Source organism: Hemitrygon akajei, chromosome 29 (genome assembly GCF_048418815.1).
Source record: "Hemitrygon akajei chromosome 29, sHemAka1.3, whole genome shotgun sequence".
NCBI lineage: Eukaryota > Metazoa > Chordata > Chondrichthyes > Myliobatiformes > Dasyatidae > Hemitrygon > Hemitrygon akajei.
The window spans coordinates 17,737,355-17,755,909 of record NC_133152.1 but is presented as its reverse complement, the minus strand read 5'-3'; the positions used below and the strand labels follow the sequence as shown (position 1 = coordinate 17,755,909).

The window sequence follows — 18,555 nt, the reverse complement described above, 5'->3', positions numbered from 1 at the left end:
CGCCAGCTAAGCCAGCATTTATTGCCCATCCCTAGTTGCCCTTGAGAAGGTGGTGATGGGCTATCTTCTTGAATCGCTGCAGTCCCGGAGGTGTAAGTATACCCACGGTGGTGTTAGGGAAGGAATTCCATGATTTTGACCCAGTGAAATAGCGATATGTTTCCAAGTCAGGATGGTGAATTGACTTGGAGGGGAATTTCCAAGTGGTGGTGTCCACAGGTATCTGTTGTTCAGAACACTTTATTCCTTTCAATCTGTCCTTGTTGGCCATATAATTGTGTGCTATCATTGATATGTTCTTCCCCTGACCCTGTTTTACAATGCACCATGATAACAAATAACAGGCAAATATTAGTAAAAAACTAAAATAAATATTAATCTGAAGTTAAAGCAGAAAATGCTGTAAATAATCTAGAAGCATTTGCAAGTAGAAATACTGAGTTCAATTTCAGGGCCATAATCTTATTAGAACTGCAAAATTCTGACCTTACCATTGAAATAAAAGTAACTTTTCACTCTTTTAACGATCATAAATACAGAGTTTTAAAGGGTCTCTCCCAACCAGCAGATGTCAATGTCTGAGGAGCTTACGGGATTTCTTTTGTAGAAGCTAGTTTTCCTTCCTGAGTTGTGTGTCCATGACTGATTGTGAATAGAGGGCTGTCACATCATGTCACAGACTCAGGGGCAGATTTACATTTTAACCTAACGGCGGGTGGGCTGAATATAAAAAAAACCTGCAGAAAATAACTCAGTCTCCCTCCCCCATAACACATTTGCAACAACAGCATCATTCCTTCCCAATTAAACGAATCCAGGTACTTAAAGTTGATCTGCGAACGGGGCAAAGAAAAAAACCAAGGCACTTTAGTGCAGCGTTTGGAGAGAGGAAGAAAAGGCGGAAGTTTGATGCTTTAATTATTTAGAAAAAATATATATAAAAGAGGCAGACAGATGTGAGGCGGGTCCACGTGGTTTTTTTTCAGACATAGAGATCTATTGTTCAGATCAATAAAAAGGCAGAGTCTGAGGGAGAAAAGGAGACAAATCTTTGGATTTAAAACCCGGTAGAAAGAAAAAAAGAAAACAAAAAATTTATATATATATTTTACGACTTTCAGTCAAGTTGGTGGATAATTTGATCACCTGGAGAAAGAGTTAAATTTGCTTTTAAAGGAAAACTAGAAGCGATTTTTTTTGCTCAAAGGGGGGAACGAATTTTTTTTTGTTTGTTGTTGCTGCTTGAGAAAAGATGCCTCGCAAGAAGGTGGAGAAGAAGAAAATGAAAGGTGGAAGGAAGAGGGAAAGGGACTTCAGCGATGAAGAGGAGCTGGAACTGGAGAACTCGGGCAAGAAGATGGGCAAGCCGGCCCTGCAGACCGTCAACGAGCCCGAGGAGACCAAGGAGAAAATAGTAAGCAAGCTCGGGGCTTGGCGGGCCGCTCGCTCGGGGGCCGGGAGAAGTCACCATAGTTTAAAATAAAATCCTCGCCGCTCCCGTTTTGTCACTAACCCCTTCAAAACTCCCCTCAAAGTTGTTTTATTGTGTGGCGGGGAAAGAGTTTTATTTTAAATTTAAAGTATAGGAGTTTAAAGTACGGGAGAGGGAGAAGAAAGCAACTTTTTTATTATTATTTTCGCAGCGAGTAACAAAAGCGACTCCTGTACGGAGTGTGTTGATTATTTCCAGGAATATTTGTGTGAATTTTGGGGGTTTTGTTGGAAGTTTTGACGTCAGGCCCGAGCCCGGGATGGGAGTTCGGGGAAGGTGTTTAATGGAAGGCTTCGAGCCGTCTGCCGCTCCGCTCGCTCCCTCTCCAACTCACTTGCCGAGAATCGGGAGGGAAGCAGGTCGATTTTAGCTTTACTTGGTTTGGATTATTTAATTGTTTTTGTTCGGTTGTGGCCGGTTGTTTGCGCTCCGCCGCTCGGCCCCACTCGCTTCCAAACAAAGAGACGCCCCGGGCCGAGGGGTGCACGGCGAGAGACCGACAACCGGGCACTCCGAGTTGTCACCCACTACTCTCTCAGTCGCCTCCGGGGGGCTGCAGTCTCTTCCAAGGGCCGAACAAGGTGCCGGATGTCGGCCGGCCCGAGGCTTGGGCTTCTCGGCTGACTAGGCCGCACACCGGCCAGGGGTCGGAACCCCAACCGCCGCACCTTCCCTCGCAGTTTAAATAAATTCCTGCCGCTTTTATTCACACAAACCGGCTCCAATTTTATTATTTTTTTATTAAAACTTTCACGTTTTCTCAAAAGTCCTGAGTTTTTGTTTAAAACTCCGTCCATACAACTTGTTTCTTTTTTCTGTGCTTTTACCTTTTGCTGCGTTTCGCCTGAAGCCATTAGATGTGGTTACTTTTTAACTTTTCTCATATAGAAAAATAGATTTATTTCGCCCGTTTCGGTTGCTCTAATTTCCCGCCATTTCCCCGGTCCGGGAGCCGGGGAGGGATGTGCGCAGGCGCGGCGCTCGCCTGTCAATCACCGGGAGCCGTCCCGGTTCAACCGGAGGAGGAAGCCTGCGCGCCGCGAAGCAGAGCGAAGAGATTGCCGTCCTCTTTATATAGCCCGAGGCGATGGGTCGTTCGTACTTTGACTCTGAACTTTTACGGGAGCTGCTTTTTTTTAAATATATAAAAAAAATGCGTACTTAGTCACATTGCACAGGGTGACTGTTCCATGTGCATCTGACACCACAAAGCGCTCGATTTCTGAGAGAAGAAATTGAAACGCCAGCGCAAGTATTGAACCCTAAAGTTTATATTTGTTCAGTGCAATGAGAGTTAAAACGTGTTTTTTTTTAAAGTAGGGTGACGGTGATGTGCCGTTTTGCAGCGTGTAATTGGGCGCGCTCGAATGGGAATTTCTGCATTTTGGTTAACTGTAGGTTGTGGGGGCGATTGGAGTGTGTTAGGATGTCTATTGGCAGCATGAGGCCGGAGGGGAAGTTTAGAAAGGCACATGGGGAAAATAAAACAAGGCAGATAACCGGAACTGCGCTGCAATTCCGACAGCGTCTATCAAGAAGACCACGCAACACTTTAGGCCGATGATCTGCGCCACAGCTGAAAAACCGAGCATACTGACTTTCCGTTACGAAACTTGCGTCTTAGAAATTTTCTTTTGGGAATCATAGACTTGAAACGTGGTCAGAAACTAGATCTTGCAGCGTGCAGATCCTTTCTCTCTCTCTCTCCCTCTCTTCCCCCCACCCCCCCCCCCCGATTTATGTGAGGTTGAAGAGGGAGAGAGATTTAATTGTTTTTGTTTGTCCTGGCCACCTAAGTTGAGTGTTTGCTTCCGAAAACACTGGCTCTATTTTCTGAGAAGCCTTATTAAGCAGCTCTTCATGCTTCTGGTAAAGCTATAATGGAAAGCCATTATAGCCTTACCAGCTATTCTGAGTACGTGTCTAAAGGAAAGTTGCTCAAATATTTTTATTTCTGTATCTAAATAAAGTGTTGTGCGTGAAAGAAATTGGGTATTTCTGTACTTTTATTTAGCTTTCTGTGAAGTTGTAAGGTATCAAACTCTGGGCTGGTAAGTGCAAACTTACTCCACTCGTCACTTAAGCTGAGCTTTTCCTCCCGTTAAATGACATTACAGCTGATCTTGCATCTTGGTTTCCCTTTCCTGTCACCTCCCTAACAGTGCATTTTTTTCTGGTGCAAAAAGGCTGGAATATCCATGCACTGGTACACTTGAATGACCATGTCTTGCCCATTGTACAGAGGAGCTGGGAATCCCATGCAAGGTGGTAAACAATGACACAGCTAGGCCTGTGAAGCAGGCTGAGGTTATAACATTGAGGGGGCATGATCAGGTGAATAGCTGCTATCTTTTATTTTCCCAGGGTTGGGGTGTTTAATATAGGTTCAGAAAGTACAAGAGGGGCAACTGTTTCCAACAGGATGATGCATATAAGGAATGAGCTAAAGAAGGAAGTGGTAGAGGCAGGTATAATTACAACATTTACTCTTAATTGGCTAATATAAATTATCCTTTCTGTGGATAAGAGGCAAAATAAATGTTGGTGTACACAAGGGGAAGAATAACTTCAAGTACAAAAGAGGGAACTGTTGAGGTTGACTGGCATGAAGCCCGTGGACAAAATGGCTGTCATTGTCATAAGCTAATGAGAAAGCATACTTGGCTGAAACCCCTACATTATACATTATGAACTTACACTAAAATCTTTAATTATTGCCTTTAGAAGGGCCCAAAAAACAACTACCGTGTGATTTCCAGTGTTTTGTAAGGTAGGGTTTATCATCTTGGTTTAAGAATTGGTATTGTAAATGTGGCCCAATATAACAAAATGCCCACTGACTCCCATAACTACCTTGATTATACCTCTTCCCACCCTGCCAAATGCAAAAATTCTATTCCTTATTCCCAGTTCCTCCGTCTCAACCGCATCTGCTCCAAGGATGAGGTTTTCCATTCCAGGACATCCCAGATGTCCTCTTTCTTTAAGAATCGTGGTTTCCCTTCTGCAGTCATCAATGATGCCCTCACCCGCATCTCCTCCATTTCCCGCACTTCAGCCCTCACCCCATCCTCCCGTCACCAAAACAGGGACCATGTCCCCCTTGACCTCACCTATCACCCCACCAGCCTCTGGATCCAGCACATTATCCTCCACAACTTCTGCCACCTTCAACAGGACCCCACCACTAAAGACATCTTTCCCTCTCTACCCCTCTCTGCTTTTCACAGGGATCGTTCCCTCCGCGACTGCCTGGTCCACGTGTCCCACCCCACAGATCTCCCACCTGGCACTTATGCGTAAGTGCTACACCTGTCCCTACACCTCATCTCTTACCACCATTCAGGGCCCCAAACAGTCCTTCCAGGTGAGGCAACACTTGTGAGTTTGTTGGGGTAATCTATTGCATCTGGCGCTCCCAGTGCGGCCTCCTCTACATCGGCGAGCCCCGAAGCAGATTGGGGGACTGCTTCGTCGAGCACTTGTGCTCCGTCCGCCACAACAGACAGGATCTCCCGGTTGCCACTCACTTCAACTCTCCTTCACATTCCCATTCGGATATGTCCATACATGGCCTCCTCTACTGCCATGATGAGGCCAAACTCAGGTTGGAGGAGCAACACCTCATATACCGTTTGGGTAGTCTCCAGCCGCTTAGTATGAACATCAAATTCTCCAACTTCTGGTTAATTCCCTCCCTCTCCCTTCCCCCATCCCACCTTCACTCTGTCTCCTAGCTGCCTATCACCTCTCATGACTCTGCCTTCTACTGCTACCCATAGTGCTTTCCCCTTAGATTCCTTCTTCACCTCTCCAGCCTATCCCCTCCCTGCTTTCCCTCCCCCACCCCTCGATCTTTCCTCTGATTGGTTTTCCACCCTCCCCCCACCTTTATAGGGCCCCTGCCCCCACTTCTTTAGTCCTGACGAAGGGTCTCAACCTGGAACGTTGACTGCTCCTTTCAACAGATGCTGCCCGACCTGCTGAGTTCCAGCTTTTTTGTATATCTTAACAAAATGCCCTGTTCTTCTGAAGTAAGAAAATACAAATGGATCTTTGTAGCAGTGACCCTCAGTGTGGTTTTATTTAAGTTGCTGATAACTGCTGTCAAAAAGTTTAGTATAGTTGCCTCTTACTAAATTTATACTTTTACAAAGTTTTCAGTTTTTGTTAGAAACCTGGCATTTGTGTTGCATTTTAGAGGTTGGAGCAATTGTTGTAATCTCAGTACTTTTGAGAAGTTCCTTGAATTTTCGTACTATGCAATTAAACTGGTTTGAACTGGGTGGGAGTTAACTCTTGGCTTATGACAATGCTGGGGTCTTTGTATGAAGCTGAGGAGAAATTTGTGCAGATTTGAAGCTGACTCAGTTTGGTTGTGCTGCAAATTGGAGAACGTTTTTCTTGGGTGCCTGAAGCGTCAGCAGTCTACATACCTGCTAGTGATTTGCACAGATTATTTTTAAGCCCTTGGTCTGATCTGAGGATACCTGGGAATTGCAGCTCTCTAGCTAAGGAAACCTATTGGGTAGTGTACATGAGAAGGTTATTCAGCCCACTGGGCCCATGAAGAGATGGGTGCAAACTGTATGTACCTAAGGTCAGTATCAATCAAGGGTCACTAGCGCTTTTGAGGCTGAAGAACTAGCTTGTGCAATACAGTATCAATGTGTGTCTTTTTTTACTCCTGTAAGCTTCTTTAATTCTAGAGGTAGTTTTATATTTTCTGTTTGGGATCCGATGGTGCAGCGGAGAATGATATTTAGAGGTCTTCTGAGACTGTGATAAATATCCTGTATTGTGGAGGGTTTGTTCTTTGTTAATGTCATCCCAGAGGTAATGGAATAAGTTTCATGGACAGAAATAGCCTTGTTTCCCTGCATCCAGTTTTTGGTGGGTTAAGGAACTATGGCTGTTCAAGGGCTTGTGCACCTCGTACACCATGAGACTGAGGTCAACTTGTGGCAAATGCAGTTTGTGTAACATCAAATAATACACATTATTGGGGATGAGTATACAGTGAATCTCCAATAATCTAGAAGACTCAGGAATTTAGAAGGTTTTCTGTAGTTGTTCCTAGAAATACCAATCTGATCTTTTCAAAAGTACATTTAATGTCAGAAATGTATAAAATATACATCCTGAAATGCCTTTTAAAAAAAAAAAGATGTTATGCTGCTGCTTTATAATAAATTTAATTGGTGCAAGTAATAGTTTTAGAGTGCTGGAACCAGGGCCTTGGTGAGTTGAAAGGGGGAATAGCAAATGTACTTGGTAAGGAGATGCTGAAACATTGAATAGCAGATTACTGGGGGGAGCATTTTTCCGAGGAAACTATATTGAGCCACTCTCCTGACTCCTTTGATGTTTATTTTTCATCATCTGACCAGCCTTTAATTGGCCGGCCTTAACCGTAGCACATCACCACCTTCAATTGAACTGTTGCAGCCCTTCAGGAATTGGACCCAGCAGTGAAAAGCACAAGCATTGTTTCTAAGGCTGCTTTGGAGAGTAACCGGAATATATCTGCTGCTGCTGGTAGTAGTGGTTTGGGAAGTGCTGTTGGAAACTGAGTGAATAATAAATTACATAAATAGTACACATTGCGGAAACTGGTGGAAAGGATGAATATTTAGGGTCATGGGTGGGGTGCCAATCAATTTTGCTGCCCTGTTCTGCTTCTTAAGTGTTGATGCAGCTGGACAAGTGCAGGGTATTCCATCACATAGAAACATGGGAGAAGGAATTAGTATTCCTACTTTAGGACTCCTTGCTTTAGAACGTGATCGTGGCTGATCATGTATCTCAGCCATATGCGAACTTGCTCTCCCCATATCTGTTGATGCAATTTTCTCTCTCTCCTTGGCGTTCAGCGACTTGGCCACTGAAGCCATCTCTTTGCAAATGATTCAGGGGCACTCCTTCTCATTTGAACCCTATAACTTTTGACCTGTAATGTGAGACTGTGATCTCTTGTTTCAAGGACTCCAGTTGGGTCTAGGGCAGTTCCCTGATGAGTTCCTGAAGTGATGTTCTGAGTCTGAGATGGTTGACCTCCTACACCACAACAACTGTCATAAGATGCAATTCCAGCAACTGGAGTGTTTTTCCCTTTGGCCATTGATTTAAATTTGCCACATTGGTCAAATACAGCCTTTAGGTCAGAAAAGGCACTATCACTCTTCCTCCACAGTTTGGCTCTTTGGACTACTAAATGACCAGTGATATTGTACTGTGCTCCATTCACTGCTGCCAAGAAATGTCATAACTTCTCTGTGTATACTGACCCTGAATTTAACTAATACCGCCACTAATTGCCCATTCCAATTTAATCTTGATCTGAATGCCACTTCAGTGAGCAGTTGAACAGTAATTACATTAGTGTGGATATGTTGTCACCGGTAAGAACAGCAGATTTCCTATCCTAAAAGCAGATTTTTACTGCTATTTTGCTTTACAAGGGGTGATTGTAAGGCAGGAGTCCATTTTAGAAAACCTCGCGCATTTTTTTTCAACATAGTCCCCTCCTACATTTACAAGCTTAGTCTAGCGGTCGTGGAACATACGGATTTTTGGACCTCCAGTAAATGGCCACAGCAGGGGTCGTTAATAAGTTTGTGGCCTAGAGTAGAAGGAGATGAGTTTTACAGCTCTCACTACATGCACGTGCAGTTCAACTCTTTGAGTGATTATGCAGAAAGTTTGAAGTTAATAACTCATCAGGGGTGATTGATAAGTTTGTGGCCTAAGGTGGAAGGATGTGTGCATGTAACGAGAGCTGTATAACTCAACTCCGTCTACCTTAGGCTACGAACTTATCAATTACCGCTGCTGTGGACACTTTATGGAGGTCCAAGATCCGTATGCTCCACGATCGCTGGACTAAGTGTGTAAATGTAGGAGGGGACTATGTTGAAAAATAAATGTGCTAGGTTTTCTAAAATTGACTCCTACCGTAGGCCACGAACATATCAATCACCCCTCATATGCAATATTACAGATTTTAATCTCACATTTATTTGACTTATTTTAAATCCCCCACTTACTGTTGAGGAATTTGAATTTGTTTCTCAAAGGTATCAGTCAATTAACATAACTACTAAGCTTTTGTACATGTAGCATAGAAAATGTATTTACAAATATTGCATGGTTTGTCATGCTTCCAAAATGTACGTTCATAGTTGTTCAGTATGCTGTCTTTGGTAAGCAATGACTAACAGATCTTTTTAAGTGTAAATGATGTTTTCATCATACCCAAGTATTGTTCTTAAAGAATATAATTCTATCATATCAAACATTGCTACAGTACTGACAAAGTCCTGATGAAGGGTCTCAGCCTGAAACGTCAACAGTGCTTCTCCCTAGAGATGCTGCCTGGCCTGCTGTGTTCCACCAGCATTTTGTGTGTGTTGTTGTTTGAATTTCCAGCATCTGCAGATTTCCTCGTGTTTGCTACAGTACTTGTTTTTTTTAAGTAGTTGAAACTTGGCAATAAGTTCCCTTTCCATGTTATATTTTATAAAAGAACCAGTTAGTGGTTTTTCTGGCCCAAATTTTTTTAAAAATCTGATAATACAATTTAGTAACTGGTCTTAGAAACCAAAAGGAGATGCAGAGGCCTATTAAAGACTTCTATTTGAATGAATAGTTGCACTGTCCTCAGTAGTGTGGGTCATGGAATGTAAAAGCTGGTGATGTGAACATTAAAAAGTCTTGGGCAAAATAAAGATCTCCTTTTCAGCATGTTCACTTCAAGGTCATCTACACCACTTTTGAATGCATTTATGACTTGCCTGTTTAGTTTATCCAATGCAAATGAGATTAATCATTCATCATTCTACAGTTGTTGGAAGTAAAACTACAGAAGTGAACTGATGACTTTAACAAGAAAGTTAAAATATTTATCTTATGGAAGGTAGAAAGAAAGAAATATTATGGATCTTGGCATGCAAATGAAATTGTAAGCAGGAGGCTTGGGAAGGTTTTCATGGCAATCATTTTTAAGCACTCTAATCAATTTCAGTTTGCTGTATTTTAATCTCCAAATTTTGTCAGTATATCAGCCATGCCACAATGGTGTCTGCATATTCAGTTAGGATGGTCTCAAATAGCAAGTGAATAATACCCGGTTTAAATTTCTGACCTGTTCCTGTGAAATAAAATATGCTCACGTACTTATACACATCGTACACCCATGAAATAAAAATAAATATTGAAAAATGCCTCGTCCGATTAATTAGCATGCTGCAGAGAAAACAAGTCCCTATTTCAGATGGCTCTTCTGTCAATTTCCAGAATAAAGTTGTTTTCTGTTTAATGTGCAGCAGTGCTTTGAGAGTAAAGACTCCCAGAATATATAAACACCAGCACATTTAATAAGTTGTTAATCTTCCGTTCTTTTTGCAATCCTATATTCAATAATATCCTCTCTTAATCCTTTTGAACTGTCTTCACCTGTATCTTTTTGACGTGCATTCCTATTTCTATATCTACCTTTTAGGGTGAGGAAATTGCAACTCTAGTGTTCAGATGTCAATTTTCTGACCTTGCAGACCTCTTGCAGTTGTTCATCTTTCCCATCATATGCTCAAATTCCACTTTGGCCCCCTACCCCCTGGTAAAATGCTTTACTTCTTGAACTGCGCCCTATTTTGGGCTGCCTTTTCACTCCTTATGTCCCAGGCATATAGATTTTAAATGCAACTGATATGACCAGGTCTGGTTGGGCAATATTCAGGCCCCTTTTTAAGTAAAACAAAACTTTCATTTGCACCTATAATGTGGTGACGTATCAGAGAAGGAAACGAACAGCAAACTACAAAGGCAACATGTGGATAAATCATTCACAAATAATGTGACCAACGAGTGGACTTTAATGACTATATAAGGAGGGTGAATGGGCAAAATTTTTTTTTTTGGAGGCAATACCAGATTTTAGAACTTTGACAAATAAAGCCATGTCTGTCAGTGGTGGCGTGACTAGATTCTGATATGTGAGCCCAGAACTCAAGTCTGTGTATCTTGAGATTGAAACTAGAGGAGATTAAGAATGTAATTCTATCATAATCAAACATTGCTACAGTACTAACAAAGTCCTGATGAAGGGTCTCGGCCCGAAACGTTGACAGCACTTCTCACTATAGATGCTGCCTGGCCTGATGTGTTCCACCAGCATTTTGTGTGTGTTGTTTGAATTACCAGCATCTGCAGATTTCCTCGTGTTTGGAGATTATGGAGATGTTGCTGGTGATGAGACCATGGAGTGATTTGAAGGTGGAGTTTTTATTGGAAATTTTGCTTAATTCTGAGTCATTTGAGTTTAGAAAGCAGAAGGGTAACGGGGAGCAGAATTTTGTACCCCTTAGAATATGCGCAACAGATTTGTGCATATTCTAAGCTGTATAAGAATTACCAAGCAGAAATGACACCTGAAGATTTTTGACAGCAGATGAATTAAGGGGTCAGTGTTTGGAAGTATAAAACAGTGCAATTTGGTCTTGGCTGTGGCATGGATTTCCCCTGTGGTTTAATTCAGAAGTTCAGTCAGGAAGGTGACGGAGTTGATGGCTTTATGAAAGGTACTGAAATGGTTAATAATTGGAGGAAATGTCTACTCTTGGATGTCAGACAACTGTCCACCAATATAGTGGAGGTTGGACGAGGGCAGCAGTAAAATACAGCTGGATTTTATCAGGGCCATCCTGGGAAAAACCAAGTATTAAAGCCTGATTTCACCACCCTTCTGATAGGTGTGAGAGGAGCTTAGTCTTGATCATGAGTGATCTGCCAAACAATTGGCTGCTTCTGTTACTCACTCACTTTTCATATCGTGACAGACCAAACTTCCTCAAGGTAGCTGTCCTGTGAATTTGCATCTTTCTCTAATTTTAGTTGTTTTTCTGCTCATTCCTTTGAAACCTATCTTAACTCTATGCTGGCAGGTTATTTACCCCTGACTGCACACCAGTCGCCCCTTCCTCAGTCCCTGATTAGCTGAATTGATTCTCCTCAATATTTTTTTCTCCTCTTCAGTTCTGCAGGCAGCTTGCCTCAAATGCTTTGTCCTCAAGCTATATATCATATCTTGTAGCCTTTTCAGAAGCTCCCTCAATTGAGTTTTCACAACTGCCACCGTACTCAGGTGGCTCTTACCAATGTCTCTTGATTCGAACTGGCAACAGCTTTACACACAATCCTCCTCCAATGGCTCTTGTATTGATTTTGAACTGCCTGGGAGAAGCCTTTTGCTTGGTTCCATGTTTGTCTGTGCAGATATAGCCAGGGAACTGTATGTTACTGCAGCATGGGATCTGAAGGCTTCTGCTCCTCCAGAATTCTCCTGCTTGTAGATGGCATCAAGTCTTTCCTTGCTGCCTGTAATGGTTCTATAAATGCCTGACAGAGTTTTCTTCCAACTAAACACGACGACCGAGGATGTTGCCCTCAGTTCTTCCCATAAGCCCCATTTCCTAGCTACTGACTGGTGTACATTTACCCCCTGTATCTTCCTGGGGTAAAATCTCACTGGTTGCAGCTTTAAAGTGATAGGTGACCTTTTGAAAAGTTTTGGGACAAAATGCTGTAGCATCACAGCAAACAATTATTTTTATCTCTTTCTGAAATCCTAATCTAACCTCCAGTCCTAATCTTTTCTAGCTGACCATCATTCTACCGATAAGCTTGAGGTTGTCGAACTCTGCTGCTCACATCCTCCAACTTGTCCCAAATCTTTGCCTGCTTTCCCTGTGCTTATTGGCTCCTGGTTCTGTCTAATCTGCTTTTGTTACTTCACAGCATCTTAATGGCTTTTTGCTTTCTTTTCCTCTTTGTAAATTCCTCCAGCCCTGCCTGCGCTCAAGTCTTGTTTTCAAGCATTGTATAGTTGTCAGTACACAGTGGTGTGGCCACAGCTGTTCAGCTGGCAAGGCCTGAATGTTTAGAATCTCCTCCCAAGCCACTTCCCTCCAACTGTACTTGACTGAAGGATTGATCACTTGCCACATGACTTCCTTATGTGGCTCAATGTCAGATTTTATTTTTTTGACGACTCCAGTGACACACCTCGAGGTCGTGTTTGAGCGATGTAAATAATGTTCTGTTTTGGTTATGTGCTGCATAAATGCAGCTTTGCTCTTGAGTATATTTTTAGCTTCTGTAGGAGTTACCAGATGAGCCATTGCTATAAGTATCCTTGTAGAGTTGTTATATACACATGTGCATTCTAGGCTCCCCGTATGTAATTTTAATAATTGAAACGCAACATTATCTGATCATGAACACTTAGGAGGATATAGCGTGGCCTGCAATTTATCTCAGTGACTGGTTTTTGCAATCTTGTAACTGAAAGTTACTCTTTTGTTCTCAATGCATTCTCATAGAAACTAGAAGGATCCAAACATAAAGGTCAGCTTCTTATCTGCGGAGCTACAAACTGGGACTTGATTGGCCGTAAAGAAGTTCCTAAGCAACAAGGTATGCTGTACTACTTCTGGGATGTAGCCTTACTACTAAATGAAATTTCAACTCTGAATGACAAAACATTTTGGGGAGGTTTTCTACTCAATGTTTCCAGCTCAGAGGCTTCTGTGCAAATTACTTTGCTGCACAATTGTGGTCTTGGTCAATTAGGGTATTGCTACAGTACATGTCACCACAAAGCACATTTCTTTTTAAAAGCACACCATCTTTAAAATCAAGGTTTACAACATAGAACAGTACAGCACAAGAGCATGACCTTCAGCCAATGATGTCTTTGCTGACCTTAAAGCCAGTTTAAACTGGCATTCTGGTCAACATGGTATGTATATAGCTCAATTCCCTGTTTGTTGATATGTCTGTCTAACAGCTTCTTAAATCTTGCTATTGTATTTGTTCCCAACATCTCCCCTGGCAGTGCATTGGTGCCTACCACTCTCTATTACTTGGCTACACATTTCCTTTAAACTCTCAACCCCTCCTGTCCTCACCCTTCCTCTCAGACTTTGATCAGAATTCCCCTCAGCCATCCATGCTGTCGAAAACAATCCATTTGTCCTAATTAGTTATAGCTAATACTTCCTAAACCAGGCAACATCCTTCTGTTCTCTTCCACATCCTTCCTGTAATGCAGTGATCAGAACTACACAATATTCCAAATAAGGCCTAAACAAAGTTTTATACATCTGTATCATGACGTACTGACTTTTGTACATGACATCCTAACCAATGGATGTGAGTACACCCCTTTACCACCCGTCTACTTGTGTTGCTACTTTCAGAGAACTATGGAGTTATACCCCAAGATGTCTTTTCACCCAGGTCCTAAGGGACCTACCGTTGAATGTATACTTGCCCGTTAACTTGGAATTCACACAGTGCTACACCTCACGCAAGACCATCTTCCATTTCTCTGCCTACATTTCCAAATGCCTATAATTTCCTGGTTTTGTCTCTAATGTCCTTAAGCAAAGGAACAACACTGGCTATTCTCAGTCCCCTGGAACTTTCTTGTATTCTTGTGCCTACAGAGGATACAAAGATCTGATGCTCCAGCAATATCCTCTTTTGCCTCTCTCAATACCATACAGTAGAATCCATCAGCCCCATGATATTAATATGCCCTTGAATATCAGCATACCCCTCCTAATCTCACTATACTCATGTCTTTCTTGATGAATACTGACACAAAGTATTTGTGTAGTATCTCACCTACTTGTAGCTTTAAACATAAATTCCCTTCTTTGTCCTTGAATGGTTCTACCCTTTCCCTAGTTACTCCCGAGAGTCCAGAGACCATCTTGCTGTTAGCCACATAAATGCTCCAAAAAGTTGGTTATACCACAAAGGAGATTGGTGGATCACTTGCACTGTGCATTTTGCATTTTACCTGTGTATATCTTAATGTGCTACTGAGGGAATAAATGAGAGTACCCTCATATTTGACATTTAGTAATGGGTTCAGCTGTATTGCTTTTGCCTGCAGCTAACATTAATATTATTTACTGAACAAATCAATAGCAATAACAGTTTTGATGCAAACACAGCTATGTTTACAGACATCTTGATTATTGAAAATGGTGCTGGTAATTTTGTGTTGTGATAAAATGTGATGGAATGCCAACTAGGCAGTGTGTAATGTTATTTTGTTATCCTTTTTCTTGCAATGATTTGCCAATGGTTGATCGATCTTAATTCTTTCAGCTGCATACCGCAACTTGGGGCAGAATCTGTGGGGTCCAAATCGTTATGGCTGCCTGTCAGGAATACGTGTGCGGACAGTGTCATCAGGATCCTGTGCTGCTCACAATCTCATCATTACTACGGAGGGAAAGATCTGGAGCTGGGGTAAGTGGTGCTGAAACTTGAGCAAGAGTTTGACAGCTTTGTGTGTCCTGACTTCTAAGCCTTTAAAGCTTAATTTGGTTAAAAGTCAGTTACCAGCAGAACTTTGCATATCAATTTTGTACATGGGTCTGGGCGTTTGGTTCTAAGCCTCTAGCTTCTCTTTTTATACATATATAATTTTCAATATTGCAGTGCAATAGAGTAGAAAGAAAACAACAGTTTATTCCTTGTATATTTTTCTCTGAATTGCTTTTACTTCTACCTGGTTGTGAAGTCCAGTTTTATGGTATTTGACTATTACAGTTCATTCTCAACCGTATACACTAGTGGCATTTTCTAACAAAAACATCCTTGCCAATTACTTTAAATCTATTACCTGATCATTGATCTTTTAAGCTGTTGGTCTAAACTCTTGATAGTTTTCAAATGCTTCTGTTAGATTACTTCATAACCTTCTCCCCTCCAAAACATTTGCGTTCTAAGGCCTGTCTAGGAATTATGATCCTTTATTTCTAGGAAATGTTTTAGTAAACTTATGTAACTTCATCAAATTTTCTCTTAAAATATGCTATACAGAGTTGTATAGTATCCCAACTGAGATCAGTTAATAGGTTGTGAAAATTTGCCGCTTTTCCTTTATGTTGTATAATTGTGAAATGGACAACTGTGTGTTCCTTATTAGATAGATAGATAGATACTTTATTCATCCCCATGGGGAAATTCAACTTTTTTTCCAATGTCCCATACACTTGTTGTAGCAAAACTAATTACCGTAGATTCTGGACTACAGAGCGCACCTGATTAAAAGCCGCTGGCTCTAATTTTAGAAATAAAATCAATTTTTTAATTGTAAAGGCCGCACCGGATTTTAGGCCGCACCGCTACTTTTAAATATACATACGTATCGGTAACACAAATTACGTTGCATATACTTTTTTACTGAACAGCACGAACAACATTCCAATATCTCCTAGCGACTGGTAAAAATATATATACTGCAGCCTACCAGGAAAAGTTATTGATCGACTTTAACTTAAAAGCAGCGTTTTCGCTCGGGTCTTTCGCGCTTGCGTAACGCGATCGGGTCTAATCGGGTCTGACGCGCTTGCGTAACGCGATCGGGTCTGACGCGCTTGCGTAACGCGATCGGGTCTAATCGGGTCTGACGCGCTCGGGTCTTGCTTTTCTTCGAGTATTTTCCATGTTGATGAGGGTGAGTACAAATGACTGATTTACAATAATTTAATTGTGAAAGTGCGCTTGATTTATCGTACAATTTCATTGGACCTCTGTGAACTACTCATCAATTTTATTGGTCTACTGTTACGAGGCAAAATGTTTACGAGGCGGCATGAAAAAAAAACATGTATTAGCCGCTCTGGATTAAAGGCCGCAGAGTTCAAAGCTGTTCAAAATGTGGGAAAAAAGTAGCGGCTTATAATCCGGAATCTACGGTACATACAATACTTAACTCAGTAAAAAATATGATATGCATCTAAATCACTATCTCAAAAAGCATTACTAATAGCTTTTAAAAAGTTCTTAAGTCCTGGCGGTTGAATTGTAAAGCCTAATGGCATTGGGGAGTATTGACCTCTTCATCCTGTCTGAGGAGCATTGCATCGATAGTAACCTGTCGCTGAAACTGCTTCTCTGTCTCTGGATGGTGCTATGTAGAGGATGTTCAGAGTTATCCATAATTGACCGTAGCCTACTCAGCGCCCTTCGCTCAGCTACTGATGTTAAACTCTCGAGTACTTTGCCCACGACAGAGCCCGCCTTCCTTACCAGCTTATTAAGATGTGAGGCGTCCCTCTTCTTAATGCTTCCTCCCCAACACGCCACCACAAAGAAGAGGGCGCTCTCCACAACTGACCTATAGAACATCTTCAGCATCTCACTACAGACATTGAATGACGCCAACCTTCTTAGGAAGTACAGTCGACTCTGTGCCTTCCTGCACAAGGCATCTGTGTTGGCAGTCCAGTCTAGCTTCTCGTCTAACTGTACTCCCAGATACTTGTAGGTCTTAACCTGCTCCACACATTCTCCATTAATGATCACTGGCTCCATATGAGGCCTAGATCTCCTAAAGTCCACCACCATCTCCTTGGTTTAATTAATTTACTAACCTCCTGCCAGCTTTGAAGTTTTGTGCAGAAGTGCCATCAACCTTGTGTCTGTTCTTGTATCCCATTTAATTTATTTTTGCTTTCCTTATTGTTTTTACTAAAGTGTATAGTTCCTATTCTTTTCCTGCAATTAAGTTTTACCTGTTATACACTCATTTTATTCTTAAAATCTGCTCCTGTCAGCCCAGCTGTTTATTGCAAAATATTATAATTGTGCTGTACATTCTTAAGGTCATGAACACAGATTGGCCTCTTGTTTATGCCACGTGATTGGAACTGACACAGTTGGTTTTGCTATTCATCATCAGATCTGTCACAAAACACATTAAGGCCCCGCTTTCATGTATTTATTTGGTGTCTTCGATGATCGCCAGACTTTTTCAAGCAAAATAGTGCTCCAATCTATAGTAATGTAAATATGGATGACCAAATGGGTTGAGTTTTAAGAACGTAAGAAAATCTACAGATGCTGGCGATCCAAAGCAACACACACACACACACAATGCTGGAGGAACTCAGCAAGTCAGGCAGCATCTTGGAAAAGAGTAAACAGTCAATGTTTTAGGGCTGAGACCCTTTACTCTTTTCCATAGATGCTGCCGGGCCTGCTGCGTTCCTCCAGCATTTTATCGGTGAGTTTTAAGGAATGTTTTAAAGGGAGGCTGTGTGGTTTTGGGAGCAATTTCAGAATTTGGTGCCTAGAATGCAGGTGCTTGTTAACAAGGTGGTCACCTGAAATACAGCTGGACTTGGTTGATGTAGGTAAGGTTACATAGCGAGCACCAAATACAATAGATAGATTAACTTTGGGTAACATGTATGTGAATCTCTGCCTCACCTGGAAGGGCTCTTTTGGTTGCTGGATGATGTTGAGGGTGGAGGCGTATGGGCAGACCTTGTAGTTCCTACTCTTGCTGGGGAAAGTGCCTAGGATGGGATGGAGTGGAGTGGTTGAGGAATGCATGAACCGAGCGGTTGCAGAAGGATGTAGGGAGGGGAAAGTTTAGTCTTCCAGATGTGTCTGCGTTCATCCTCCCCTTCTCCTTATCTGCCTCCATCTGCCCATCATACATACCACTCTTCACCTGGCTCCAACCGTCACCTTTCTGCCTTGCCGTTCTCTCTTTACCTCCTTTGCATTAGCTGCCTTCCTTCTGCTGACCTGCTGACTTACTCCTGCCTTTTGTCTTATAGTCGACTAGAGTTTTGGCTGATTTGAAATTAAGTAGGCTGGCCAGAAATGATCACAGTGCTGACAAAGATACAGTACCAGCAGTTGAGCTGAAGCAAGGTTGGAATCTGGTGAGGTGGAAATTTGTGGTCCTGAAGGTGGCTCGGCCATGATGGGTCAAGTATGATGTCAGTTTGCAGTCTGTTTCAGTTTCTTGGGAGAGATATAGAATGTGACTCCAGTTTCTGGTACATTTCCTGTTTGTGCATGATTGAACTGTAAATTTCACATAGATGTAAAAACCAAAAGTGCAAAATGTTTCTTCTCTCTGTCTTTTCATCTAGTCTCATCAGTTTAACATTCTATTCCTTTCTCCCACGTCATTGTCAATGCTATTTGTGCCCCGAAGTGGTGAGTTCCACATTGCAACTAGTCTC

The 18,555-nt window shown here is 42.0% G+C and overlaps 1 protein-coding gene across 1 annotated transcript in view; it reads left to right on the top strand.

Annotated features, from left to right (window-relative positions):
• The first annotated feature begins 650 nt into the window (after positions 1-650).
• Positions 651-18,555, top strand: part of rcc2 (regulator of chromosome condensation 2) — a 42,219-nt gene continuing 24,314 nt past the window's right edge. The window contains exons 1-3 of the mRNA XM_073031765.1: positions 651-1,414; positions 12,871-12,964; positions 14,672-14,815. Of these exons, the coding sequence (XP_072887866.1) occupies positions 1,253-1,414; positions 12,871-12,964; positions 14,672-14,815 (400 nt within the window). The 5' untranslated portion in view covers positions 651-1,252. The remainder of the gene's footprint in view (positions 1,415-12,870; positions 12,965-14,671; positions 14,816-18,555) is intronic.